The sequence below is a fragment of the Chamaea fasciata genome, unplaced genomic scaffold, assembly GCF_029207755.1.
Source record: "Chamaea fasciata isolate MVZ Bird 193981 ecotype frontalis unplaced genomic scaffold, bChaFas1.0.hap1 SCAF_23, whole genome shotgun sequence".
In the NCBI taxonomy this organism is placed as follows: Eukaryota; Metazoa; Chordata; class Aves; order Passeriformes; family Sylviidae; genus Chamaea; species Chamaea fasciata.
The window spans coordinates 6,012,152-6,038,150 of NW_027094108.1; the positions used below are offsets into that span (position 1 = coordinate 6,012,152).

General features: G+C 52.6%; 3 protein-coding genes across 3 annotated transcripts; 1 reads left to right on the forward strand and 2 right to left on the reverse strand.

The window, feature by feature from the left end:
* The first annotated feature begins 318 nt into the window (after positions 1 to 318).
* On the forward strand, positions 319 to 11,678 carry DNAJC16 (DnaJ heat shock protein family (Hsp40) member C16). The gene is made up of 14 exons (XM_066202749.1): positions 319 to 494; positions 1,684 to 1,750; positions 2,614 to 2,944; positions 3,181 to 3,365; positions 4,361 to 4,465; positions 5,044 to 5,202; positions 5,544 to 5,674; positions 5,903 to 6,086; positions 6,261 to 6,443; positions 6,663 to 6,739; positions 6,989 to 7,069; positions 7,149 to 7,247; positions 7,685 to 7,855; positions 8,252 to 11,678. The coding sequence occupies exons 1-14, from the start codon at positions 334 to 336 to the stop codon at positions 8,646 to 8,648; spliced, it is 2,331 nt and encodes a 776-aa protein (XP_066058846.1). The 5' UTR covers positions 319 to 333; the 3' UTR covers positions 8,649 to 11,678.
* A 68-nt stretch (positions 11,679 to 11,746) lies between these two features.
* AGMAT (agmatinase (putative)) lies at positions 11,747 to 15,229 on the reverse strand. The gene is made up of 7 exons (XM_066202752.1): positions 14,658 to 15,229; positions 14,337 to 14,539; positions 13,557 to 13,605; positions 13,226 to 13,421; positions 12,713 to 12,892; positions 12,366 to 12,450; positions 11,747 to 12,256 (listed from the first exon to the last, which is right to left on the reverse strand). The coding sequence occupies exons 1-7, from the start codon at positions 15,026 to 15,028 to the stop codon at positions 12,183 to 12,185; spliced, it is 1,158 nt and encodes a 385-aa protein (XP_066058849.1). The 5' UTR covers positions 15,029 to 15,229; the 3' UTR covers positions 11,747 to 12,182.
* A 1,127-nt stretch (positions 15,230 to 16,356) lies between these two features.
* PINK1 (PTEN induced kinase 1) lies at positions 16,357 to 25,748 on the reverse strand. Its single transcript, XM_066202751.1, has 8 exons — positions 25,428 to 25,748; positions 23,260 to 23,559; positions 22,173 to 22,276; positions 20,516 to 20,698; positions 19,979 to 20,142; positions 18,910 to 19,037; positions 17,919 to 18,155; positions 16,357 to 17,544 (listed from the first exon to the last, which is right to left on the reverse strand). Exons 1-8 carry the CDS (start codon positions 25,746 to 25,748, stop codon positions 17,284 to 17,286), a joined length of 1,698 nt encoding a protein of 565 aa, XP_066058848.1. The 3' UTR covers positions 16,357 to 17,283.
* Positions 25,749 to 25,999: the final 251 nt, after the last annotated feature.

Consider the following 25,999-nt stretch of genomic DNA (forward strand, 5'->3'; position numbering starts at 1 on the left):
ATTGCGGTGCCCACACCTGCCCTCAGTGTCCCCGGTGAGGCCGCCCCAGTGCGGCGCAGAGCGGGACAATCCCCTCCCCGGCCCGATGCCCCCCCAGGACACGGCCGGCGCTCTCGGCTGCCACCATCCCCACTCCGAAGCCAACCCGGGGCGCTGCCGCAGCTGCCGAGCCGCCGTGGCCGGTCCCTCAGGGCCTCACCTCCGCCGGGCAGCGCCGCTCTCCCGGAAGCGCTCGGTCTCCATGGGGACGGCGGGCGGGCGCGCCGGAAGCGGCGGCGCTGGGTGCGGGAGGGCGGCCCGTCCGCTCCCTCCGCCCGCGGGCCCCGCCGGACCATGGAGCCGGCCCGGGCCGCCTGCCTCCTGCTGCTCCTGCTGCTGCCGGCGCTGGGAGCGGCCGCGCCGGGCGAATTCGACCCGTACCGCGTGCTGGGGGTGGGCCGGAGCTCCAGCCAGGCCGACATCAAGAAGGCCTACAAGCGGCTCGCCCGGGAATGGTACGTGCTGCCCTTGCACCTCCTCCGCCCGGCCCCGGGAGCGGAGCCCGGCGCCGGGTCGGTGACAAGGCCGGGCCCCGCGGTGGCATGAGCCGCCCGGCCTGGCTGTGCGCCCCGGCTTCCCCGCAGGCCGGGAGTCAGCCTGGCACACGTAGATGCTCCGTGCCGGCCATACGTGCTGTAAAACCCTCTGTAAAACCTGCTGGGGGAGAGGTTCGCTCCGAGTCTGCTTACGAGGGGGAAAAGTTCTCCCAGAATCAGGCTACGGGAGGAAAAGTTCTCCCAGAGTCTGGCTAGGGTGGGAAAATTCTCCCGGAGTCTGGCTCCGGTGGGGTTGAAAGTTCTCCTGGAATCTGGCTATGGAGGGAAAAGTTCTCGTGGAGTGTGGCTGTGGGGGGAAGATTCCCGCAGAGTCTGGCTACAGGAAGAAAGTTCTTCCAGAGTCTGGTCGCAAAGGGATAAAGTTCTCCCAGAATCAGGGTGCAGGGAGAAAAGTTCTCCCAGAATCTGGCTGGGGGGGAAAAGTTCTCCTGGAGTCTGGCCACAAGGGGAAAAAGTTCTCCCAGAGTCAAGTGATGGGGGTAAAAGTCCTCTTGGAGTCAGTCTGGCTGTGGGGAGAAAAATTTCTCCCTGGGAACTTCTAATACACGAGGGTTGAAGTCTCAGCTGGATACCTTGATGCTCAAGGACTGTTCAGTCCCTGTGCTGTGGAAGGAAAATGTGTTGGATGCGCAGACAACACGCCCCTCGTGCAGGTGGTGTGTGGTGAGGGGCAGACTTAGGGCATAGAAATAAAATGAATAAAGTCGGCTTACCTGCAGCTTTTAGAGCCCATGATGTTCTGTGTGAGACATCCCCGAGGCCATGGCAGGAGGACTCAAGGAAGAACCCGGTAGTTATGTAGGGCAGCAGCCAAGGGAGGCATTGCTGGGAAGGAGAAACGCTCCATGTCCTGGGCTCAGGCTGCTGGGGATGGAGCAGACAGAGGGACAGGTCCACAGGCACACAGCACACATCCCAGTGCTGCATTTCGGGATGGCGTTTGGGCAGGGACAGCACGTGCTGGGTGTAAAGCTGATCTCAGCCTCGGGAGTGTCGCTGCAAGCCCTCACTGGCCATGTCCTCCTCGCCTCCAAACACAGGCCAACAGCTCCCCACTGACCCCTTCTCCTCTGGTTCTGCCCCATAGGCACCCTGACAAAAACAAGGACCCAGGAGCAGAGGACAAGTTCATCCAGATTAGCAAGGCCTATGAGGTAACACATGCTTCCTGTAAACTCCTGCTATAATTAAGTGACCTTATTTTTCCACACATGGCTTTGTGTTTTACCAGTGTATTTCTATGTGGGAAAGGTGCTTGACTATGTGGAGGTGGACATTACCCACCCAAAAAGTTTGCTCAGCTTGGTTGACAGAGCCACTGGAGTCACCAGCATGGTTTCTGCTGCAAATACTTTGCTGCAGGTCTGCCCTGCTCTGCCTAAAAAGCCTCAAAGGAAGAAAGAGTGGGTATTCCCCAAGCCCTGCCTGGCTGGGCAGCGTCTTGACAGTGTCACACAAACATAAAAGAATTTGGGGGTGATGTAAGCAACATTCATCATCACAGGGATTTGGTGACCTCAAATTATTCCCAGCAGTAGTTATTTGCATGTCTGGAAATTGGTCGCTCCAGTTTGTGGCAGCCAAGCCCATGGAAATCAAAATAAATCCTTATTTCCCTGCTAAAAAATGCAGAATCTCTGCAGGGCTCCTGGCTGCTCAGTGAAAATTTTGGCACTTTCTGAACCCTCCAGATTCAAAGAGACACGAGCAAAAGCCACTCCAGAAGAGAGTGTTTGTGCTCAGAACACAGGATGTTCAGACCCAAGGAGCTGTTGGTGACAGAAGTGGGTACAGCAGTCTGGATTTAGGGGCTCCTTTTCTTTGAGTTTTTGAGGGTTTTTTACTCTTTTTTACTCTTACTCACAGGAGGATGTGATGCTTCCTTTTTCCAAAATATTTATCTCTCTGATGTGCAGCAAACTCTGCACATTCCTTAAGCTATTTACTGAGGGATTACAGTCAGGCCACTTCCCCCTCATGGTTTCAGGCAATCATTTTTCCATCGTTTGCTTCCCAGATTCTCTCCAACGAGGAAAAGAGGGCAAACTTTGATCGCTACGGAGATGCTGGGGAGAGCCAGGGCTTCTCTCAGCAGCAGCATCGCCAGTTCCACCGCTTCCACGACGGCTTCTATTTCGACGAGTCCTTCTTCCATTTCCCTTTCAATTCCGAGAGGCGCGACACCTCCGACGAGAAGTATTTGCTCCACTTTTCCCACTACGTCAATGAAATCGTGCCGGATAGTTTCAAGAAACCTTACCTCATTAAAATCACCTCAGACTGGTGCTTCAGCTGCATCCACATCGAGCCTGTGTGGAAGGAAGTTGCTCAGGAATTGGAGGCGCTGGGTAAGGATGAAGTTGTTTGTGTTAGGGGTGTGTCTCTCGCCCGGTGAGGTTTGCCTTAAGGTTTGTGTGACCCAGTTTAGACCCTGTGGATTTCCTCAGGGTTTTATCCTAATGCTCTCCCAAACATTCCTAACTCCAAAGCAGGCTGCTGGGCAAAGGAGCAGGTCATCAGTTTTCCACTGGGCCTTTGGGTTGCTGGGGATCTTGCAGGTGAACCCGGTGCTCTCCTTTTCCAGGAGCAGGAATCGGCGTCGTTCACGCGGGGTACGAACGGCGCCTCGCCCATCACCTGGGTGCCCACAGCACTCCCACCCTGCTGGGGCTCATTAATGGGAAAATAACCTTCTTCCACAACGCCGTCGTCCGGGAAAACCTGCGGCAATTCGTGGAGAACCTTCTCCCGGGGAATCTTGTTGAAAAGGTAGGTTCTAGCAGGGGTGGCAGATGCTGCTGCTCCTCTCTGCCTGGAGATCCCTTGGCTGTTTCGGTGGCTGGTCTGTTTAGTTCGTGCTCCAAGCTGATCTGTGTCACAAAGCTCCAAACCCTGGAGCTGTCAGAAGCATTCCCACCCCTCAGCTCTGTAACACTTGTCCTTGAAAAGAGCCAGTCCTGCTATTACATGGTCACACCAGTGATTCTAGTGGTGGCTGACCCCAGCTGTGACACCCCACAAGCTGCCAGGGCTCTACCCAAGCTATCCCTAGGACAGAAACCTGCTCGATTTCACTTCTCTGCTGCTTTCTTGGCATTTCATCCAGCAAATTAGGGACCACTTGCTACCTCATAGGTCACATCTGCTAAAACTCACTGACACAGAGTTCCATTTGTTTTGTCCAGTTTTCCTTCAGACCTTTGAAACAAGCTGGCAGCATGAGCCCTTTCAAAATCATACGTAAAACTTCATAGCTGATATAATTTCAGCCTTCTGGTGATTTTTGACAGTCCTAAAATGCCCACCCCCCTGGAATGTGGCTGGGTCAGGCCCCACAGCACTCTCGCCTGCCTGGCCTCTGCTTGTGGCCTTGTTCACCTCATTTTCCCTTGGGAACTTTACCAGGGGTCACCTTCCCCAACAGACTCTTGATTTGTCTTCTGGGTATTGAAGTTACTGGACTTCTCACCCCAAAAATAGGTATCATTTCCCCTTCTACAGTAACTGCTGCCATTTATGTCCTTTCTGAGAGGTATCACACCTGAAACAGAGCAGGTTTAATGGAGCTCTCAGGTGCCTTTTAACTCTTGGTTTCCCATTTTCTATATATATAAAGAATATGGTCCCAACAGGAGAATAACAGTGCTGTTGCCATTGACTTGGAATGGCATCAACACAGGCTGCAATAACTAAGAGGGCTGAGGGAGGTCAGGAGTGATGGTTTTAATTCACTTGTTAAATTAACATTCTGCTTCTGTCTAAAGATTACAGATAAAAACTACATCCGCTTTCTGTCCGACTGGAGGAAAGACAACAAGCCCCACGTGCTGCTGTTCGATCACATGCCAGTTGTGCCACTGTTGTACAAGGTAATGCCATTTCTCTCACTTCATTGTTGACTTGCTTATAAATCCAGGTGTTCCAAATTAAAACACACCACTGCTGTGAGCAGAGGTGAACTGATGCCTCCAGACACCACTGACTGGTTTGAGGAGAGCAAGGTGATTTGTGCAGGTTGTAAATGACGTGGCCAGGTGAGTTAGGAGGTTAGGAGTCTGTTTCTTTGTCCTGGTACAGTTACCCTTCATGGGTGTGAAGGTGCAGGTAGCAACAAGAGAGGTGCACAACCTTTTTTGGGAATGAGAGATGTTTGTGGCATATTTAATTTGGGTTGCTGAAAATCCCATTTCCTAAGAAGCCCTTGCTATCCTACAACGTGTCAGGCTGTAAATAAAGCTGTGGCTCTGTGGAGGCTCCCGGAAAATGACTAGGATGACAGAAAACTTCGCTAAGTGAGGGAGAGGAAGGGCTTGTACTTCTCACACCACATCTGATGGCATTCAAACAGTGGGATGTGTTCTTGGAGCAAAGTCACCACAGGCTTGATGGGGGGAGAAAATGCTTACTCTGTAACATAAACACGTGCTGGGGATTTCCTCCCACCCAGCTGACGGCCTTTGCCTACCGGGATTACCTGTCCTTTGGGTACGTGTATGTTGGGCTCCGAGGCACTGAGGAGTTGTCCAGCCAGTACAACATCAACGTCTACACTCCCACCATGATGATCTTCAAGGAGCACATCGACCGGCCCGCTGACGTTGTGCAGGTATCGCTCAGAGCCCTCTCCAAGAGCTGTGGGAAAATGGGCACAGAGCTTTTCTGACCGAGCTGATGATGGAGGGGGTGGTCAGTTTGGAGGAAAAGTGTTTGTTCTCAGCTTTAACTCAGGCTTTGGAGAAGAGGGATTGTTAGGACAGGGGAAGCTTGGGCCACTCCAGCCTGTTGGGGAGGGGGGACACGTGTAACTTCCCAGTATTGGGGCCTCAAAACATCTTGGGTGATTGCAGGAAGGACCACAAGGGCTGGCAGCCTTCTCCAGGAGCATCCAACAGCTTTCCCCTCCTCTTCCTGCTCATTTCTGACTTCTGCTTTCTTGGTCCTTGCCAGGCACGAGAAATGAAGAAGCAGCTCATTGATGACTTCCTTTCCCAGAATAAGTTTCTCATGGTGGCCAGACTCACCAGCCAGAGGTTGTTCCAGGAGCTGTGTCCTGTGAAGAAGTCTCACCGGCAGCGGAAGTAAGTGACGTGTCCCCGTTTTGTTTCCCAAGGCTCTGGGGCTGCCCCTAGAGTCACTTTTGGTTTGATTCTGAGGGAAAAGAGCAATGACTGCATTGGATCATGCTCAATATCCACACTGTCAGAGGTTTCTGGCTCATTGGGATGTTCTGGCAAGAGGAAAGGGGTTGGCCATTACCTCTCACCTCCGGACTGACTCTTAATCCCACATCTCGTTGTGTCACCCAGGCACTGCGTGGTCTTGCTTACTGGGGAAGGAGAGAAGTTTGCTGAGGCTTATGAGGCCTTTTTGACTTTTGCTGTGGCCAACACAAAAGACACGTTGAGGTTTGTGCACGTCTACAGTGATCGGCAGCCGGAATTTGCAGACGCCTTGCTGATGGATGAGGAGAAGTATCACGGAAGATCAGCTGTGAGGGTTTCCTTTTATTTTTTTAATCTCTTCTTCTCTTAGCCTGTCATTTAATTGATGCTGTACCTTGATCTGACACTTGATTCTGGGCAGTGGTTTGAAATGAATCATCTGTCTAGAAGAAAACAAACGCCCCTTCCTCTCTGACATCTGCCATGCTTTTGGCTCATCCAGGTGGTCATTCTGGAGAGACGCAATAACGCGGGGAAGATCGCCTATAAAGCCTTGGAGGAGGCCTGGCAAGGCAGCAAAGAGGACAACTTCATCCTTCTGGATCTCCTGGACCAGCTGAGGACAGACCCTGGCCTTCTCTCATCAGAGACTGTTGTGGCAGACCTTAATGACGAGCTCGCTCCCGTGAGTGTACAGCCTTTCCAGATGCCTGACATCCGTGTTACCTTTGTGGACAGTCCCATTATGGTTGTTCAGGCATTATTTATACTTTAAAATAACAAGGCAAAACTCCTAGAAGATTTCTTGCTTACAGAAGGAAGCTCATTGCATGCTCTGAACCTGTTGGAGCTCTTTATAGCAGTTTTGTCATTTAGTTTTTTGCTTTTCAATCTTTTCAAACAGATGTTCCTTATCCGATGGTTCTACTCCACACTGGACTACGTCTCGGACTGCTGGGACAGTTTGTTTCACAGTAACTGGTAAGGATTGGGCATCCATTGTTGGTATTCACTGCTTCCCTGTCACTTCATTTTAAAACAGATCCAATTTTAGCCTCCTTTTGGGTGGGAGCAGGACAGCACTCAAAAACACGATGGTCTTTAAGACCCAAGAAACAAGCTGAGTTTCTGGGGATGGCACACGGTGTTATCTGACATAGGCAGAACTCAAATTGAGGCAGAAAATGTGAACTCACAGGCCTGACTGCTGCTTGCACATCTTCCCCTCAGGCGAGAAATGATGCCACTCCTGTCCTTGCTCTTCTCCGCGCTCTTCATTCTCTTTGGCACTGTTATTGTTCAGGCTTTCAGGTGAGTGCACACCAAAATGCTCTCAGGGATAGCTCCTCAGTCCAACCCCCTTAACACACAAAATCACCTTCCTCTGCAGTGATTCGAGTGACACAAGGGATGCTCCACCCTCGGGGAAAGAAGAAGTGACCGCAAAGACGGAGAAGAACGACGCGAGCTTCAACAAAGAGAGTAACAGGTTCCCTCTCTAACTTCTCCAGAATGTTTTCTGCAGAAGCATTGCTTGGGGAGCACCTCTGCAGGGGGGGTTAGTGAAGAGCAGAGAAGTGCTGAAGTTGCACATGGTGCAGTTGTTGTGCAGGGCAGTGCAGGCACAGCAAGGAAGGAGGATGAGTGCACAGCCAGGACCCAGCCAGCAAGGACAGGGGGACACTAATCTGCTTATTAAACAATTCCCACCGAGTTTGCCCAAGACAGTGTCCTCAGGGGATAGGAAAAAGTGTGACCCACTCGTTCAGGGAAGTGCAAACCAAGCCATTGCACCACTTATACTGGCTTCTGTTACAAGGCACAGGAATGGATCAGCATAACAGGCTGGCACATGCACTCACAGTTTCTCCACCCTCAGTTGCTCCCAGTCCCTTGCCCCCCTTTCACTCGGTCTTTTTGTTGCAGCAGGATCCCCAAAAAGGGCTTTGTTGAGGTGACTGAGCTAACGGACATCAACTACACCAGTAACTTGGTGCGCCTGAGGCCAGGGCACATGAACGTCGTCTTGATCCTGTCCAACTCCACTAAAACCCCCCTGCTCCAGAAGTTTGCCTTGGAAGTCTACACGTTCACAGGGTAGGCTAGCCCCTCTCCCGGGCTTCCATTGCCATGTTAACAACTTGTGTGATGCTGTGAGGAGTGGGGTTGGCTCCGTTGCCAGGAGTGAATGCTTCTGGTGAGCGAAGCGGCCTCTGCCCCCATCGGTGGCAATGAGCCACCAAAAGCCAAGAGGCTGTTCCCTGCCAGCCTTGGTGATGGTGGCCAGAGGGGTCAGGTGCTGGTGCCACTTTGGCTGTACCCATGTTTTGACAAATAAAAAGCATGACAGTGCTGCATACACTGAGCTGAAAAAGGAGCTGTGGCAACACAGCACTACCCTGCCCTTGTTGACAATTCCTTACCTGTCCAGTAGGAATCCAGCCGGACCCAGGACACGTGCTAATCCCACGGTTTTCTCTGCTCTTCCCCCAGGAGCAGCTCTCTTCACTTCTCCTTCCTCAGCCTGGACAAGCACCGAGAGTGGCTGGAGTATCTGCTGGAGTTTGCACAGGATGCAGCCCCCATCCCAAACCAGTATGACAAGCATTTCCTCGAGCGTGACTACACAGGCTATGTCCTGGCTCTGAATGGCCACAAGAAATACTTCTGCCTCTTTAAGCCTCACAGATCAGGGGACGAGGGAGGAACCCTGGGATCGTGCGAGGATTACAATGCTTTACAACATGTGGAAGCCAGAGGGAAATCCTCCTGCAGCCCGGGATCTAGATCCATTAAAAACAAATTACATAAATTGTCCTTTTGGATGGAACGCCTCCTAGAGGGTTCCTTACAGAGGTTCTATATCCCCTCGTGGCCCACACTAGACTGAGGGATTTTACAGAGATTCTAAGGGGACAAACTTTTTATGAAGATGACAAGGGACAGCTCTTTCCAGGAATACTCCAACAAGCGTGATGAATGGACCTTAGGTTTTAGGTGAACTCTCCTGGGGCCGGCAACTAGAACACACCTCCCGCGTCCGGAGCCCGGGAGCGCAACCAAGCGTATCCATGTGCCCTCCACCGCCCCGCCGTGTGTTGGGACGCTGTACAACAGAAGAGCCAAGAAGTCTGTTTTGCCCCTCTTGTCCTGCCACATCTGCTTCCCGAGTCTCCCCCATCCTACCTCTTGTTTTACCTCGGTTGAAGAAATCCGTGACTTCCCTGGGTCCGGACCAGCCGCGGCCAGCGACGCAGGCCGGGTCGCGGTTCTCCCTCCCCGTCCCCGTGTGCTTAGCCCATGGTGCATGGTGTAACTCTTGCAAGACCCTGCAGACCCTCCAGGCCCTGCCCTTCCAAAAGGCCTCCTCCCACCAGGCAGTCATACTCTCTCGGCTTTCCCTATGGTAAGTGATGCAGAATCCGGTCAGGAGCATCTCCCTTGTAGCAAACCTTAGCTGGGACTCCCCCTGTGGTGTGGGCTCATGGGTGATCTGCATGTTTCATGCTCCTCCTGTCATGGTCCCACCCTCAGCTTATGGCTGAACCGTAAGAGGGAGGGAAAGGGCACGGCCGGTAAATACTGTCAAAGTGTTGAGCCATTTAAATGTCACCTTGATTTTTCAGATGCCTTTTCTGCTTCTGTTGATTTTAGACGATGTATCCTAGAGCCATAACTTTACCTGCGTCCTCAGATTGTAGGCGTGAGCTGCTATGAGCCAGTAGATGTGTAAAAAAACTCTACGTAGCTGCCAGGGAGTCACCTGGGCTCCTTGCAAACACTTTTCCAGCTGTAGTACAAACCAACCTTCCTTTGTATCGAGGAACCTCATCCTTCAACGATTGTATTCTTGAAATGTTGCCCCAGAAGTGCTGTATCATCAGACCGTTGCGTGCGTGTGAAGCTCCTTTGGTTTAGTCGGGGGTTGAGACATTGGGTTTCAGCCTCTCACCCGTTTCCTTCGTGCCCCAAACCTCCATTTCTCCACACTCAGGCTGCTTCCGTGGCTTTGTGTTTGTTTGCTTGGGTATTTCTTTTGTCTTTTGGAAGCGGTGGGGGTGTGTGAGGTTAGAGCAGCTGCACAGCCCTGGGTTTGGACGATGCTTTGCTGTAGCAGTGCCTCAACAGCCGTTTCCAACACCACAGGGAAAGGGTGGCCCTGGGTAAGGCAGAGGGAGGACAAGCAGCAGCCTCGTGGCTGCTTAACACTCCTCAAGTGACCAAGTGAGGCAGCAGGGCTTCTCCTTGTGGCCAGGACTGAAATCCTGTGAGGTTTGTTCTTCCTTTTCACTGCTCCAGGGCTGACACTGGCACCCAGGCCTCCTCTTTCCGTGGATCTGGAGCCCTGTGGCACTACCAAAGAACAGGGATGGGGGCCAGTGGCCTTTGCCACAGGGCTTGGAACCCAGAGCACTCAGTGAACAGTGGTGTTAATTCCAGACTCAGCCCTCGCCACCCTAGTTACCGTCTTAGCAGAGCAGCCAGTCAGTAGTCAGTGCCAACCCCTGAGCTAGCTGCTGATCCCACACAGAAGCTGGGAATGCTCGTCATTGCACTCCCTACATGCCCTAATTGCTCCCAAAGCCTTGCCTCATTGCATTTCCCCATCCTGGGAGCAGATTGGCATGCTCCAGCCCCCACAGGTAACTCAGATCCCCTGTAAAACGTGCTTCAAATAAAGGCTGCAATGCTACAAATAATCCCCACGCGAGGTTAATTAATTCCAGCCCAGTGCACTCTGGGCCGCAGAATGAGGCACTAAAGTAGAGGGAAGGAAGGTGAGGTCTTCTCCCTGCCCAGGATCTCCTGTGAAGGCACACAGGCAGCGCTGACAGAGAGCCAAGAGGGAGTGAAACACCAGCCTGATGCTTCTAGACTTCATTTCCACCTGGCTGGAGCAATCACCACAGCACTCCTGCACTTTTCCCACAGCTTGCCATGCAGGATGTGGCTGGAATAGGTTTTAGCCCTGCAGAAGGCTCCACATAATGTCTTAAACATTTGCAATAGCAGAAGAACGCTCTCTTGATCTCTGCTGTCTCTTCAGCTGATCAGAAACAAGGAGAAAACCCTCAACTCATGAATTAAGTGCCTAGTTATGCTACAGCGAGGGAATTCAGCCCAACCCTGAGGAAGGGGAGAAGGCTTTATGCCCTTCACATCCTTTGTGTGTGTTGCACGCTGCCAGAATCCTTGGGTTAATTTTCTTTTCAGCACAGGTAACCTCCCCTTTCAGCCAGGGTTGAGCTGAGGGAGCGCTTGCATCAGTCCACCTGTGCCGGCTGCGGCTGGACAAGAGCACAGCTCCTGGATTTTTATGGAAACTTTTGCCTGGGTTGAAGCAAAAGCCCAGCTGCTCTGACCCCTGGGTTTAGTTGGCTGCAGTGGCACTCCAGGTGTTTGCTGTCTTGAGACCACAGTCAGAGCTGCTTATCCCAGGATCTGCCCCCTCCCGGCAGCCGTGAGCCGTCGCCCCCATCGTTTTCTAAACACTTGAGGTTCTGTTCCATGCGTGGTGATTCGTAACCCAAAGACTGAGGAGATTCGGTCCTAGTGCACTTTCCTAGTGAGATCTGAGCAATGGCACAGTGCTCGGAGCTGAGGAGAAGGGATACAGGCCCCAGAGCGGAGGTTGTTCCCAAACTCCTCCCTGTCCCTGTCTCTGCCCTTCACCCACAGCAACCAGGAGCCAGGACACGAGCGCAGCCTGATAAGTAGGACTGAGAACTAGGTACCTATTTTGCACTTTTGATACTGGGAGGGGGGGAATTAACTTATTTGGCAAACTTGTCTTTTTTATTTTGGGGGGTTCTTGTTTTGTTTTTGTTTTTTGTTTTTGTATTTGTGAACAGGCACTGATGTCATTTTGTTTTAAGACAATTACAGGTTCGCAACCAAAATAAACTATTTTAATGTGTGATGAGGTGACTCTGTGTCTCCATGTTCAAACTAACCTCACCTCCATGTCCTCTCAGAAAGTTCAGGAGCGTTAAACCGCTCCTGCCATAGGAAACTCCTGGTTATTCCACCAGCAGGAAATCTAGTCAAATATCTCCCTACTCTCAGCAGGAGCCTCAGGTTCCCTTCATGTCCTCCCTTCTTCTACATTCATTGTCCTGCTGCAACATCCTGATGGGACAAACCTTTACCAGTGACATCTTTTCCAGGAGCACTGTGAGCTGGGTGAATCATTCCAGAGGCAAAATGGCATTAGCCTCATCTATCCTTTTCCCAGGCCAACTCCAAAGCTCCAGACCCCAGTTAAATGGGGTGTCGAGCCTGTTCCCTACAGTTTCCCAGCTTAAAAGTACCTCTTCTAATGGTAAATGGCATTTATTTCATGCTGCAAAACCATGCTGGCTGAAGGGAAGGGGAAAGCTCGGCTGAGGAGTAGCATTGCCCCAGGGCAGGTGGGAAACTGCCCTCACAGTGTCTTCACTCCTGGGAGAACACACAGCATCTCAAACAGTAGGTTTGCCCCCAGGAGGGCTGTATTGCCTAAAAAAACAAGACAAGAAGAAGAAGAAATCTGTGTATATCCAACGGCTTTCACCCACAGCTGCCTGTGCCAAGCACTTGTCCTGCCCTCAGGCACCTTCAGACTCACCAGAGACATCGTACATTGGTGCGACTTCCACAAGGTCACACCCCACTATGTTCAGGCCTTTGCAGCCACGAATAATCTCCAAAGCCTAGGGAAAAACCAGATTTGGGATCAAAAAACACATCTGACCTAGCAGACCGGTCCAGGTTCTACTTTCCCCATATTCCAGTAAGGAAACCCAACCTCTACAGACCAAATAGTATCGGTTCCACATTTCCCTTCCTCATCACCGTAAGGATACACTTCCTGGCCTCCCTAAACTTCTACTTTGCTATGCTGGTGAAACGACTTCCTTTAAAGGGAGCAAACCGTCCCTTTACCCCTGGGAAGGGCAGCGGTGTCCCCCTCACCTGTGCAGGTGTGAGCCCGGCTATCTCTGGGGTGCCGGTGCCTGGGGCGTAGGCGGGGTCCAGCCCGTCGATATCGAAGCTGATGTACAATGGCTTGTCCCCCATCTGTGCCCGCACCTCCCTCATCAGCGGCTCCAGGGACTTCATCCAGCACTCCTCAACTGGGACCACCCGGAAACCCTGCGGGAACACAGACACACAGGCACCTGCTTAGGGAGAAGGGGGAGATGAGGAGCATCCCTTGCCCTGCTGGGGAATATCTACCGGGAACAATCCTCATTCCAGGGCGAAGCCGCAGAAGTGCACCTGGAAACACCTTCCACTCCACACCACACACTTTTTAACTCTCCACTCAGCTGACACTCAGCCGGGAGTGCTTGTCCTGCAGACAAGCCGCTGGCATAGAACCACAGGCAAAAAACGCATTTATTTCCCGGCGAGGCCAAGTAAATATTACTGACGTGGTATTTATGGCAGGGAGAGCACACAGCGCTCGGCCGTGGATCAGTTTACCTGTTCCCGGCAGTACTTGTGTGGATCGGGGTCATAGGAGGAGCCTCGGATGCCGATCTGTACCACGCGGCCGCAGTCCAGCAGCCCTTCCTCCGCACTGCGCCGGAACGGGCTCCCGTGGTAGATCCTCTCCCCCAGAGCGGCGTCGCCGGTGTCGCTGTGAGCATCCACGTGCACCAGCCCCACAGGACCGTGCCTGGTGGACACAGGGTGGCCACCTTAGTCCAGTCCCGTATATCCTGGCCCTGCCAACAGCAGGGACAGCAAACCAGGAGCCTTCCTGAGGCTCTTTCCCAGGTCCTTTCTGTTCATCTCCAGATTAGAAACTTACTTTGCCGCCAGGGCCTGCAGGATTGGGTATGTTATGGTGTGATCCCCACCTGCAAGAGGCCACAGGCAAGAAGGGGAATACACTATGAGAGCTGCTCAGTGCTTGGTACTTTTGTTCCCAAGTCATTTTTTCCCTCTTTGCATTTATCCAGCGCTTGTTTATGCAGGACTTCATTGCCAAAGGAAAACACTCCCAGATGTGGTTTGCTTCCTCTCACCTCTCCTGGGTCCTGTCTTCTCCTGGTCTTCCTTTTAGGGAGGACCAGATATACAGGACTGCCAGCAGGGACAGCCTGCGGAGCAGGACCCTTGATTCGGCTTATAGACGTTTGATCAGGTTCTGAGGATGCAGTAAGTGGTGACTTGCTCCTCGATACTCCACACACTCACTGCATTCAGTGATGCCAAGCAGTAACAGCTTGAACGTGCACCCAAATCAGGCCTTGCGCAAAGCCTGGTGCTCGCTCAGCCGGAGGGACACAAGGGACAAAACCTGCTCCTGCTTTGGGTCCTGCTCAACAGGACACCAAAACCGCGTTACTGGTTGTATTTACAGACTGACCCATCCTCCTCCTTTTTGACCCAAAGGAAGAGGCATCACAGAACATTCCGTTCAGTGGAGAGCCGGTGAATTTACCCACGATACAGCACAACAGCCCAGGCAGGGGATGGATTCATCGCTTGCCTTCTGCAAGCCTGGATTGAACAGTGGGAGGAGGAGTAGAGGGAGTTTGACAGAGCCAGGGCACAGCGGCAGGACAGGGAGACACGGGCTCCTTACCCAAGGTGAGGGGCACACAGCCCGAGGCCACGATCTCCTGGTAGGACTCACGGATGAGGCGGCAGCTGTCGGGCAGGTTGTAGAGGTTGACGTTCACGTCCCCGATGTCGGCCACCCGCAGGGAGTCGAACGGCGCCGCGCCGGTGCTGCCGTTGTACCTCCTCACCATGGCGGACTCGGCGCGGATCTGCCGCGGGCCGAACCTGGGTGACGGCACGGCTGGGAAACACCACCAGGCATTGTTCCCAGCACTGCTCTCACCACAGGAGAGCCGTGCCCCATGGCCAGAGGGCAGCACCAGCTCCCCTGGGTGGCCTTTACCTGGCTCCCGGCCGGTTGGAAGTGCCTGTGTCCAGCGGAACACCGACAAACGCCACGTCCAGTCCCTCTGCTGACGCCTGCACGGGAAGCCTCATCATGGAGCAGACTCCCACGGGCCGGGCCACGAGCAGGGCACTGGGGGGCACGTTGAACCGAGAGCTCCAGCAGCAAGGGGCTCTGCTCCCTGGGACCAGGGGCTGGAGGAACCCTGCAGACGCACTGGCTGGAGAGCTGGAGGTGGCCAGAAGGGCTGGGGGTCGTAGGCTGTGGTGTGAGGCAGCCACCATAGTGGTCACAGCTGGCTTGGGAGCACAGAGCCCAGCTCCCCAGGGCAGCAGCTGCCTGCAGGCAGCCCAGAGCAGATGTCTCATCCCGACCCACACGCTCCCACCCTCTGTCCCACTGGGAATGCAGCAAGGGGTGCTGAGGAGCCCGTTCCCAGCTGGGGCAGAGTGCCAGCTGCCTCTGCCAAGCCTCCCTCCAGGGATCAAAGTGCACCGGACACTCCACTGCCCGGGGAAGGGCAGAAACCCAGCCCAGCCTCCACATTCACCCTCCCAGCAACCCCCCTTTCCCAATGGCATGGTCCTGGCAAACACTGGGAACAAACACAGCAGTGAGGGGCAAAAGCCTGTGCAGGGATTAGCGGGACAGGGCAGGAGGGACATGCTGGGAGATGTCCCAGTTTGCTCCCCTCAGGCATTTGCAGACAGCCAGCATGGCAGCATTGAACATTAACAGCCTGTACTTTTAACCTGCACTTCACAAAAGCACCCAGAATGCTGAAAAATCATGAAAATGTCTCGTTAGCAAAAGGGAGAAGGGAAAGAAAACAAAAGGGAAGTCTGACCTCAGCAGAACCATGGGAGAACAAAATGCAGCCACAAGGGAAGCATTAACGGGGATTTAAGGACCAGAGGGACAAGCTGCAGTACAAGCATTTTAGGCCATTTTTGAGGACAGAATTGAAAGTTTCCAGGGGAAGCAAGTTTCCAACGAGTGGAGTTCATCAGCCCAGACAAAACCCTGGTTGGGCAAATACAAACACACTTGACACTGGATGGCTCCAGCCCTAATTCTGTTCCCTACTTGTCTAGAGACCGGACCTTGGAGAGAGAGGGACTGCATGGGAATGATGTTCACGGCACAAAAAGAGCTCAGAGTAGAGATCCACCACACAGCAACAGCATTTCCTCCTCAAAAGGCTCCACAGAGCGTCCAGGGCATGGGACTCACTGCCAGACCCAGGCACACACAAAGCACAGGCAGCAGAAACACACTGCAAGAGCTCAGTAATGTAAGAAACAGCAGCACACGCCTTGGTTGGGTCAGACCAATGTTACAAAGGTCTTTTTTTGCAGGTTTTCCCCCCCAAGAGCTCATTTCCCCCAATTCCTCAGGCTCTGTGCTCCTTGCTGCACCAGAACAACGTGCAGAACCCTGAGCACAGGTTACCCTGTGATGATTAGGGGTATCAGCCATTGTCACCCACCTGGAAACTGCAGGAGCAGCCAGTGATTTACCATGCAGGAGAGTACAAAACACAACCCCCCAAGGCAAGGTCTGTTCCTCTTCGGGAAATTCCACTTGGAGTAAAACACTGTGTTCCAGTTAACACTGGAAAGAGCTGAATTCGCATTTAAGACACCCCGGAACCAACGTTGCACAGCCCAAATTGGATTAAGAGAATCCACACAGCCACAGAACTTTAATTTATTGTGCAACAAGCATAAATTACCTTCTCCCCAAGTTCCTCTAAACACAATTACAGCCATGAAATTGAATGCTGTTTCATAAACACAGCTGTTATTTAGATTGATGTCTCCCGTCCTCCCCACCGAAGGGTATTATGTCACTGAAGGAAAAACACAGGCAGGTAAAAGAGCAGAGCATCACACTGAGCTCTTTAAGCAGGGGCTGCTGCCCAGCCTCACTCTGTTTGGAGCATTATCCCTAACTGGAGAGTCTGACTCAGCCTTGGACCCTGGGGCAGCTGCCAGCACAGAGCTACAACAGTTAAGAACAACGATAAGCGGGATTTGAGGATGATGTGCTTCCACTATCCTGCGTACAACTGCGAGGTTTTTAGTGCTGCTGACGCTCACGTTACCAGGCAGCACCTCATCAGGAAGTTTTCAGGCTGTCATTTCACAGCTCAGAAGAAAGTAAGTTTCAAACCACCCTGGTTAGCCCATGAACAGAGACTGAAGGTCTTTTTCTCAGCTTGGATCTGCGTGTTGTTTAAATTGTGATGTTTCTGTGTAAAATGCAGTCAGACACGGCCTCCTCCCAGCCACCCCTCTGAAAGGAATCTTCTTCACTCAACACACAACTTACAAGCCAATTCCCAAATGGGAGCAAAACCAACCACCACGTACCTCTGGACACCTGCAAGGTCCATACAACCCTCCCCCTCAGAGGGTAAGGAAGCAAGGGCATCTCCTCTAGCAGGGAGAGAAACGCAGCGTGGTTAACACTTGCTAGAGAGAAACTCAAGCTCCTAAACACAGGCCTGCAGCTTGTTCCCTAAAGCACTACAGGACTCCAGACAGACAGAAAGGACAGGTTCCTATGTGCCTTTAGAAAGTGCCATTTACATGGGATGCTCGTGTTCCAGGTGGTTCCTTCACCCAGAGTGGCTTCTCCAGGCCAGCAACAGGAATATGGCTGCCCAGAGGTCTTCAAACTCGAGGTTTGCCAAGAAGCACATCTTCATTTTGGTTTCCACCTGGCTCTTCTCCACCAGCCTGTTGGTGAGCAGGGTGGCTGCAGACTGGCAGAGCAGCCAGGCGATCATCTGGTCAGGTTTCAGGGACCTGGAGGCTACAACACTGTCACCCCAGAGGCTCAGGTGCAGCACATTGGCAGCCACTCTCGCAGACAACCTCTGCAAGAGGAAGGGGAGGGGAGATTAGCTGATCCTGCTGCAATCGGCCACATCACCAGAATAGAGGATTGGCACCTTCAAAACCCCCTGGGCCCGCCCAAAGGCACCACCCTGTGAATCAGAAAGCTCTTTGAGACTATTACTGCATATATATATATAATGTTGTGTGTAACCCTCCAATGTGAGGTCACAACATCTCCTGAAATCCCTGAAATGATTCAGCACCACTCAGCAAAGATTTTTTTGGCTTTTTATGTTGTCCTTTGATCCTGCAGTGAGATCTGGATTAACCCCTGCACCTACAGCCCTCCAAGGCGAAATGATCCACCAGGGATATTCCCAAAGAGGACATCTTGAAGGCAACAGCTTCTTACCTTGTTGGGATCTCTCTGGAGCAGCATCTTTATCACCTGCTTCACCTCCAGGGGCACGTGGTCGGGCAGGCTTGGCAGCTGCTCCTCCCGGTAACTTCTGCTTTCCAGAGCCGAGTCCCCGTGGCCATAGAAAGGATTGGGGAGGCCCAGGATTTCGTAGGCAATTGCTCCAACAGCCCAAGCATCAGCTTTACTGTAGTTAATCACCGTGCCTGGACCAGGTGACGCTGTGATCACCTGCCACAGAGAGTGGGCTACTCAAATAAACAGCTCGAGTGCAGCCTCTGTGCTGAAATTTGATTTTTAATGCTCAAACCAGCATTTACCCTGTAATAAACTTCGGACACTGAATCCAAAGGTGGGTTGCATCTGAATCTGTGGTGTAAATATTCCCTATTGGCATGCTCTAAGCCTCTGGCACTGCTTAGCCCACTGGGATGCTGGGAGGAGTCTGAACATTGCAGTGAGGCTTTAGCCATTGCCCTGACCAGCATTCCCAGAGTCCCAAGGGCTATCTCCTGCTGGAATTATGGAGAATTATGGAGACCTGCAGAATAACAACCAACACCATGGCAAGGTGCTCTAGGTCCAGCAGATGGTTAAGGGTATCTTGGCTTTTATTAGGCTTACTATCAGAGAAATAAAAAGGAACTGTAAATAATTTCACAACCGCCTTGAACTCCAGCCAAAAGCTACTGTTGCAACACAAGGACTGCTGCATAAAACTCTTAATAGTTACATGGAAAGGGGCCTGAATAAAGACTAAAGAGTAAATTTGGGATAGGGGAAAGGCTGATTCTGCCTTTTAACATCAACTGATTACGTTTCACCTGTTAGAGCTCAAGGTGTCTATTTGACATAACTCAGCACAGATGTTCACCAAGCCTAACTCAAGGTATGACACAAACCTTCTATGCCACCAAAACTTAGTCCCAAGAAGCAGGACAAGCAGAAAACCAGCACCACAAAGCACTGCTGCAGAGGGATTTACCTCAGGTGCCATAAGGCAGCCGTTGCCACCCCGATCCACATAGGAGCTGGTGAAGGGCAGCCTGAGGCCAACATTCTCATCTGCCAAACAGCACCCAAAGTCAGTGATGACCAGCCAGGGGCAGCCAGCTGTGAACAACACAGAGTTGGGGTTCAGTTTGGGAGGATCTGGCAGCACAAAACACCACATCACATCAACACCCAGCCTGGTAACCTCTGCAAACTGTCTGAGGGGAAATTTGATCCCCTCATCAAGATTGTGGGTGAAGATAATCAGCAGAGTAAACTGGTCTAGTGAGAGGTATCCCTCTCCATGGCAGGGGGGTGGAGTGAGAACAGCTTTAAGGTCCCTTCCAACCCAGGCCACTCTGTGATTTTAAGATTCTAAATCCTGAGCCCTGGGGAACAGAGAATCCTCTGTGTTGCCTGCCTCTTGGGCTGGTCTCCACAAAAGCAGGGTGGATTCTAGTGGTCTCTCTGTCTTTCTCCCTGATACTCCTCATCCCTAATTGCACAGACCTGCCTGCCTTCTATTGCTTCCTGCTGATTTGAATCTCACACCAAAAAAGAGCTCAGGTAATTAAAACTGCTGTTAGAGGCTGACAGAAGAAGATGTCAATGAAAATGCTGCTTCCCTTCCCCGCCAACCCATGTTTCATCATCCCAGGGTGCAGCACTGTTAACCCGGCCATAGGGTGGGATTTTAAGAGGCTCCCTGTACTCATTAGCTTGGGAAAGATGACAGAACCAAGAGCCTGAAACAAAGGCTCCTGCAGCATCCCAAATGTGGTGTTCCCAGATGCTCCAGTCAATGCTGGCTGCGCTCATACAATCCATCACCTCAGCAATACACTATGTCCATGTTAATGATCCAAAACCTCAGGCACAGGCAGGATCAATGACTTGCTGCAGTGACAGCAAACACTAGGCTAAAACCTAAACCTGAGATTACTCAAAAGGTTTGATGCTTCTTTCCCCAAACATGCAGCTGGGTGGGACTTCTCCGAATACCAACGTGACCAAATCACTTCTGTGAATTAACTGGCATTTATCCTCAGGGATCTACGTACCAGAATCAAATTCAACCAGGATGTTGTCAGACTTGAGGTCTCTGTGTGCTATTCCATGTCGAACAAGGTGGTCCACACCTTCCAAGAGCTGCAGAATCATCACTGTGGAGAGGCGAACATCTGGGGTGTTCTCCTGCAGATACTGGTGCAGTGTGCAGGGGTAACTAGGCAGAACAAGGGAAAAAAAATGGGAATTAGTATCCTGGAGGCTTATCACTGGCAGTTCAATCTCAGTGTTGGCGGATCTCATTACTGATTCTACTCCATCTCTAGCAGTGTGCTCAGACTAGGGGTGAAGTTCAGGCGTAGAAGGGCAGACAAATGGGGACAAACTCCACATTTCTCACTTTAATTTGGGGTAATTATTAAAAAGAACGGTTTGTCTTCATTGTGGAAGCACAGTCAGAACCTCAAGGACTTGGAACAGGTCCTGGGAGGCGTTTCCAAGAGCATACTCTGCTCTTTGGCAGCAGCCCAGAGCCAAGCTTTGCAGGGACAGAGCACCCAAGTGACGTTAACCAGCTTCTCTCCACCTACTTCTTCATCACCAAGAAGAGCGTGCGGCTGTGACCGATCCCTCTGGGGTTCAGGCTCAAGGGAAGGACGTCGGGATAGTCAGCAAAGGCTCCAGGCAGCAAAGGGACAGAGGACGTGAACGCTCGGATCACCTGGATTATATTCGGATGAGGCTGCAGCTTCTTCCTCCCATGGACAGGTTTTCTGTGCAGAGGAAAGACATCACAGGTTGCACGAATGCCTCAGTTGGTTCTGATGGATCACAGGCACACTGCTGTTATTGCTGGAATTACTTTTCCTTATTATGGCCTGTCCTCCACACCAAAGGGTTCCCCAGCAGTGAGCAAACATGTCTGCTCTGCACTGGAAGCCTCATCAGAAGGAGATTAAAGCTGCACAGGGTGGATTACAGGACTGCACATTAAGCAAATAGTCAGACACTCACATCCTGGAATCCATTCACTGAGCAAGAACATGGGCAGCAGTTTCATGGCCCATTTCCCAACCAGCATCTCAGCCCAGTGTTTCCCAGAGCACCTGCAGTCTGTACAGACACACTGCAGCAACGGGCATCTCCCAGCACCTTCTCCAGAGATCAGAATCCACCCCGGTGCCTCCCAGAGCAAACTCAGCCAATCAAGGCCTCACAGGGGCTCTGCTGTAACTGGATTTCCCTATTCACAATGGCCAAACAGGAAATAAGGTGCTTTACCTGCACTACAAACAAAGCTTTGATAAAAACCCTTACATAACATGCAGCTTTCATTTTACTCAAGCCTCACTAACCCGTCCATGCTGCTAACAAAGGCAGAGCCAGGCACAGGCTGCTCCTCCATTCAAAAAAAGGTACAGCAGCTCTAGAGAATAACACCCAATTGCAATTACTTTGTTAGACATATAATAAAGGTCAACTTCACACTGGGAGTATCAATTTAGACCCTCTATTTTATGGCACAGGCAGGAAGCTCTCCCTACCCTGAAAAGCAGGTTACCTATTTGTCTGCAACACAGATCTCTCATCCCCTGAATGTCAAATATCCCTTTGGCTGCTCTACTGCATTCGCAGCCAGCCACGGGCACAGCATTCATTATTCATTTGTATTGGCAGCCAGGACGAATTTGAAATTTAAATCAGGCAATCTGGGCTGTGGACTTCATTGTTTCAAATGGAACAAAAAGATGCATTTCTGAACAAAAAGATAGCTAACGAGGTAATTTAGAAGTTTCCATGAGATTTTCCACCTTCATGCTGTTTGCTCACTTCCCACTCAGGTCAAAGAGTAGGAACTGAGTCATTTCCATTTTCCTTCTCACCAGTTTTCCTGCACTACAACAGTTTCAACCTCCCTTCCCAGCACTCATTTTACACCAAACCAGCTCTCAAACCTCACGTCAAATTGTGTTACAGTGAAATTATTTGACGTTTAATACACTCAAATTGTTACTGATTGCAGTGATGCAATTAAAAAGCATCATAATACAAATTTAAATGGTGTTTAACCAGTGGCTCAGCACATGCCTTCACATTTCAACACAGGGAAGCTATTACACAGCCACAGACACCCACCAGACCCTGGCTTTCAGCAGCTATTCTAGAAAGCCCTGTCCACCTCCTTAACAGTGCAAATTGCTGCAAAATTAATCAAGGGATAAAATGAGCACCTTGCCAGCTCCATACCTGCGGCCAGAGACAGCTCCATACTCCCCGGACAGGGCAAGGCCCGTGGCTGGGACGAGCTCTCGGCCCATGGCATCCAGGATGGCTTCACTGGAGGAACCAGCCTGCAACAACAACCACACCTCACGTTGGTTTCAGCTCCAAAATCATCCGACCCCCACACAAGCTGAAAGCAGATAACCCTGAAGCTGGCACTACGTCTGGAGCTGGATCCACTGAGACCAGATTCCAGGACTTCCCTCCCTCCTTGAAAATCAAGGAAGGCACTTAACTACCTAAAGATTTCATCAAGGAAGGCCACAAGGGCTTTATTAGCAGAAAGAAATCAATTTGTCACTTCAAATGCATCCTTGATTTTGCATTTTTGATTTTTTCATTTTTTTTGATTTTGTAGTTTGCAATCCAAACTACACCTCAGCCCTCACTTTCAACTTCCAAACCCAAGCGGAAGAGCCCACAGCTAAACACCACGGTACTTCTGGAGTCCAAGGGATTCCAGATCTTGGCATTTTGGAAAATTCTCTTGAAATATTCACTTGTCACATCAATGGGGAAAGCCACATGGATTTTTCTAAACATAGAAGAGCCACATTGAGGAACTGGAACACCAGTCACCCGGGCTGGGAAACACGGGAGCAGATCTTGGACAGTCACCTCACAGCAAGGGGACACAGCAGGCAGGTTACGGTGCTCCCTGAGACCACTGACTCTTCAAGGAGAAAACCTACCTCTGTCCTGACACTGACAGGACATCAATTCCTCAGTCACTGGCAGCAGTGATTTTCCCCTTCTTAGACCTTTCCAATGGAGCCAGCCTCAGAAAACCTTTTCTTCCCAAAACATCACCTCCATACCCAACAGCTCCAGCAGCAGCTCTCAGTGCTGATTCCAGAGGATGACGAATGCTAATTACCTCACTGTGGGACTCTTCACTAACACTCGACATCTCCAGTGTCACCCACCAATAGCTTTGTTGTGACACACTCATCCTGCACTCCATAATTAGCGCTTTCAACACTTCAGTGTTAAACACTCCAGCCAGAATTCCCCAGCAACAGACACGGGGGATTCAGCACTGACTCCTTACCGAAATGTTCCACATCATTTTGATAGCTAAGGGAAAAGCCCCTTTGGGTTGGTGCTTCACTACAGGCTCCTCTCCAGCCCCCTGGGAAGCTGAGGCACGGTCCTGCTGCACGGCTGGGAGCCGGCTGCTCTCCACATGATCCCGAGGGCCGGGACAGAAGGGAATGGCAGCTTCGTACACAGCGGCACTGCAGCCCTTCCCGATGGGTTGGCCGATGAGATATTCTTCCAGCTTGAAGCCCTGCCAGCGGGAGGAGCTCAGGGGATCTTTCTGTGGCTTGTTCTTCCCAACAAACACGGTCTGAAAGGAATATGAACAGAAAAACCCTGCTCAGTTATCCCAGCGAAGGAGAACTTGGTGTTTCAAGTCCCGGTGGGTTGCTCCAACCTGAAAGTCTCAGACTCTAACCATTGGGCTCAAATCACTGTAACCACATGAAAGATCATCTGCAGGCCATGGATTTCTGTCTGATACCATTTACCCCTAAACCAGTCTTTTCTATATGTGCCCTTTTTGAGGGAAGAAGAGGAACCAGGAGGGGGAGTCATTTGACAATCTAGAATATAAATATATTTTGCCCAGAGAAACTGTGGCTGCCCCATCCCTGGAAACATCCAAGGCCAGGTTGGAAAGGGCTTGGAGCAACCTGGCATAGTGGAAGGTGTCTCTGTCCATGGCAGGAACAAGATGGGCCATAAAGTCCCTCCCAGCCCAAACCATTCCATGATTCTGTAGCTGTGTAAAGAAAAGTTTAACTGAACACTTCTGAAAACAGATGCATTATTACGCTCTTCTCCCTCTCCATAAATAAATCAGGCGAACAGCATTTAAAAGAAAATCCAATTAAAAGCAGCAACAGGAAAAACAATGGCCTTTTTAGTGGCAGTCGACTGTGAGGGCTGGTTAGCTGGAGGAAGAGTGAATCCATGATGGATGGGAGCTGGGGGAGAAAATCAAGAGATGTGGGAAAACAACACACAGGAGGCTGTTCCGGAGTTTCATCACAGTTCATGATCCTACAGGCCTGGTGGTGCCTCAGCTGTCACCTGGACTGACACAAACAAGTGGCTGTTCTCTGTCAGCTGCAGCCCCAAAGCACCGGTGACACCCTGGGGATGTGTCATCACACAGACCCAAAGACACCAAATGAAACAACCCAGTGAGGACAGAGAAGAGAAAGCATCCTGAGAAACTTCATGGAACGTGTCTGCTGGTCGGTGGAGCAGGTGACAGCTGGCTCTGAGCACCAAAGGTCTATTTTTACCCAGGAAATATGTTCAGCACCATCCGTCCCCTGTGCCCTGCCAGCACGGCCTGGCCCAGCACCACAGGGTTCCCGTCTGTCTCAAGCAGAGGGGATGGAGCTGGGGATCAACATCAGTGTCCTGGGACATGAGACCCCCATCACCAGGGCCCCAACCCCTCCCCCTGTGGGGGGACAGGGAGTGAGGGTCCCCTGCTTTAGGGTGATGAGGAGCTGCTGAGTGAGAGGCTTCCCCAGGACCCTATTTTTGGGGAGAAGGAGGTGCCTGTGGGGCTGCTCCCAGCAGTCCCCACCTTTGGGGAGGTGCCTTAGGGCTGCTCATTGCAGCGCCCCGCACCTTCCCTGGGGAGAGACGGGGAGGTGTCTGGGGGGCTCCCCACGGTGTGCCCTTCACAGGGGCTGTCGGGGGGCTCCCCACAGTAGGGATCTTCCCTTCAGGAGGTGTGTCTGAGGGGCTCCACACCCCTCCCCTTCACCAAGGGTGTCTGGGGGACTCCCCACAGCAGTGACCCCCCCCACCCTTGAAAGGGAGTTTCTGAGGGGCTCCTCACAAAGATCCCCCTCCCCTTTACGGATGATGTCTAACGGCTTCTCCAGAGCAATGACCCCCACCACCCTTAATGGGCGCTGTCTGAGGGACTCCCCAAAGCAAGGACCCCCCTTCCCTTCATGGGGGGCGTGTCTGAGTGGCTGCCCACCTGCCCACAGCGCTGACACTCAGTGACGTTCATGGAGGGGCGTTCAAGGGGCTCCACACATCAAGGACCACCCTCCTTCATCAAGGATGCCTGAGGGCTACGACCTCCTGTGCCCTTCTTGGGGGGGGGGGCGGTGACTGAAGGTCTCCCCCCCCAGCAACGTCCCCCCTTCCCCCTCACGGAGGGCGCCCCGGGCCGCTTCCCACCTGGATGTGACGACACGCCGCCTCAGCCCGGCGCTGCTCCTCCAGGCGCGGCTCCACCAGGCCCAGCGCCATGGCCAGCGCCAGGCACACGCCGCCGCGGCCTCGCCGCGCAACGGCCGCCAGCCCGCCCGCCGAGCCGCGCAGGAAGAGGCGGCGGGCGGCCGGCAGCCAGGCCAGCCAGGGCCGCCATGGCGCGGGCGGCGCGGAGGGCGCGGAGAGGGAGCCGGGGCGGGGGTCGGCGCGGGGGGCGCGGGGGGCGCACGGAGGGCGGCACCGCGGGAGGAGCCGCAGGGCCCGCGCCAGCAGCAGCCGCACCGCCATGGCCGCCGCGGCTGGGCCAGGGGCGGGGCCCGGAGCGGGCCAATGGGGAGAGGCCCCGCCCACAAACGCGCCCGCGGGGGCGCCAGGCCACGCCCCCGGCACGGGACGGGCACGGAGAGGGAATGGGAAGGGAGAGGGGCGGGGATGGGGCAGGGAATGGGCAGGGATTGGGGCACGGAGCGGGGCACGGAGCCTGGAAATGGGCATGGGATGGGGCACGGAGACGGGCGGGGAGCAGGGCATGGCAGTGG

Coding starts and splice junctions, on each gene's coding strand:
- DNAJC16 (XM_066202749.1), top strand. CDS start 334: ATGGAGCCGGCCCGGGCCGCCTGCCTCCTGCTGCTCCTGCTGCTGCCG. Junction 2,945..3,180: donor TCAGGAATTGGAGGCGCTGG/GTAAGGATGAAG, acceptor CTCCTTTTCCAG/GAGCAGGAATCGGCGTCGTT. Junction 7,856..8,251: donor GAAGTCTACACGTTCACAGG/GTAGGCTAGCCC, acceptor CTCTTCCCCCAG/GAGCAGCTCTCTTCACTTCT.
- PINK1 (XM_066202751.1), bottom strand. CDS start 25,748: ATGGCGGTGCGGCTGCTGCTGGCGCGGGCCCTGCGGCTCCTCCCGCGG. Junction 20,699..22,172: donor GGAGCTGTCTCTGGCCGCAG/GTATGGAGCTGG, acceptor TCCTCTGCACAG/AAAACCTGTCCATGGGAGGA. Junction 17,545..17,918: donor TCCAGAGAGATCCCAACAAG/GTAAGAAGCTGT, acceptor TTCCTCTTGCAG/AGGTTGTCTGCGAGAGTGGC.
- AGMAT (XM_066202752.1), bottom strand. CDS start 15,028: ATGAGACATCTGCTCTGGGCTGCCTGCAGGCAGCTGCTGCCCTGGGGA. Junction 14,540..14,657: donor TCCAACCGGCCGGGAGCCAG/GTAAAGGCCACC, acceptor GCCGTCACCCAG/GTTCGGCCCGCGGCAGATCC. Junction 13,606..14,336: donor CTGTGTGCCCCTCACCTTGG/GTAAGGAGCCCG, acceptor GGCCTCTTGCAG/GTGGGGATCACACCATAACA.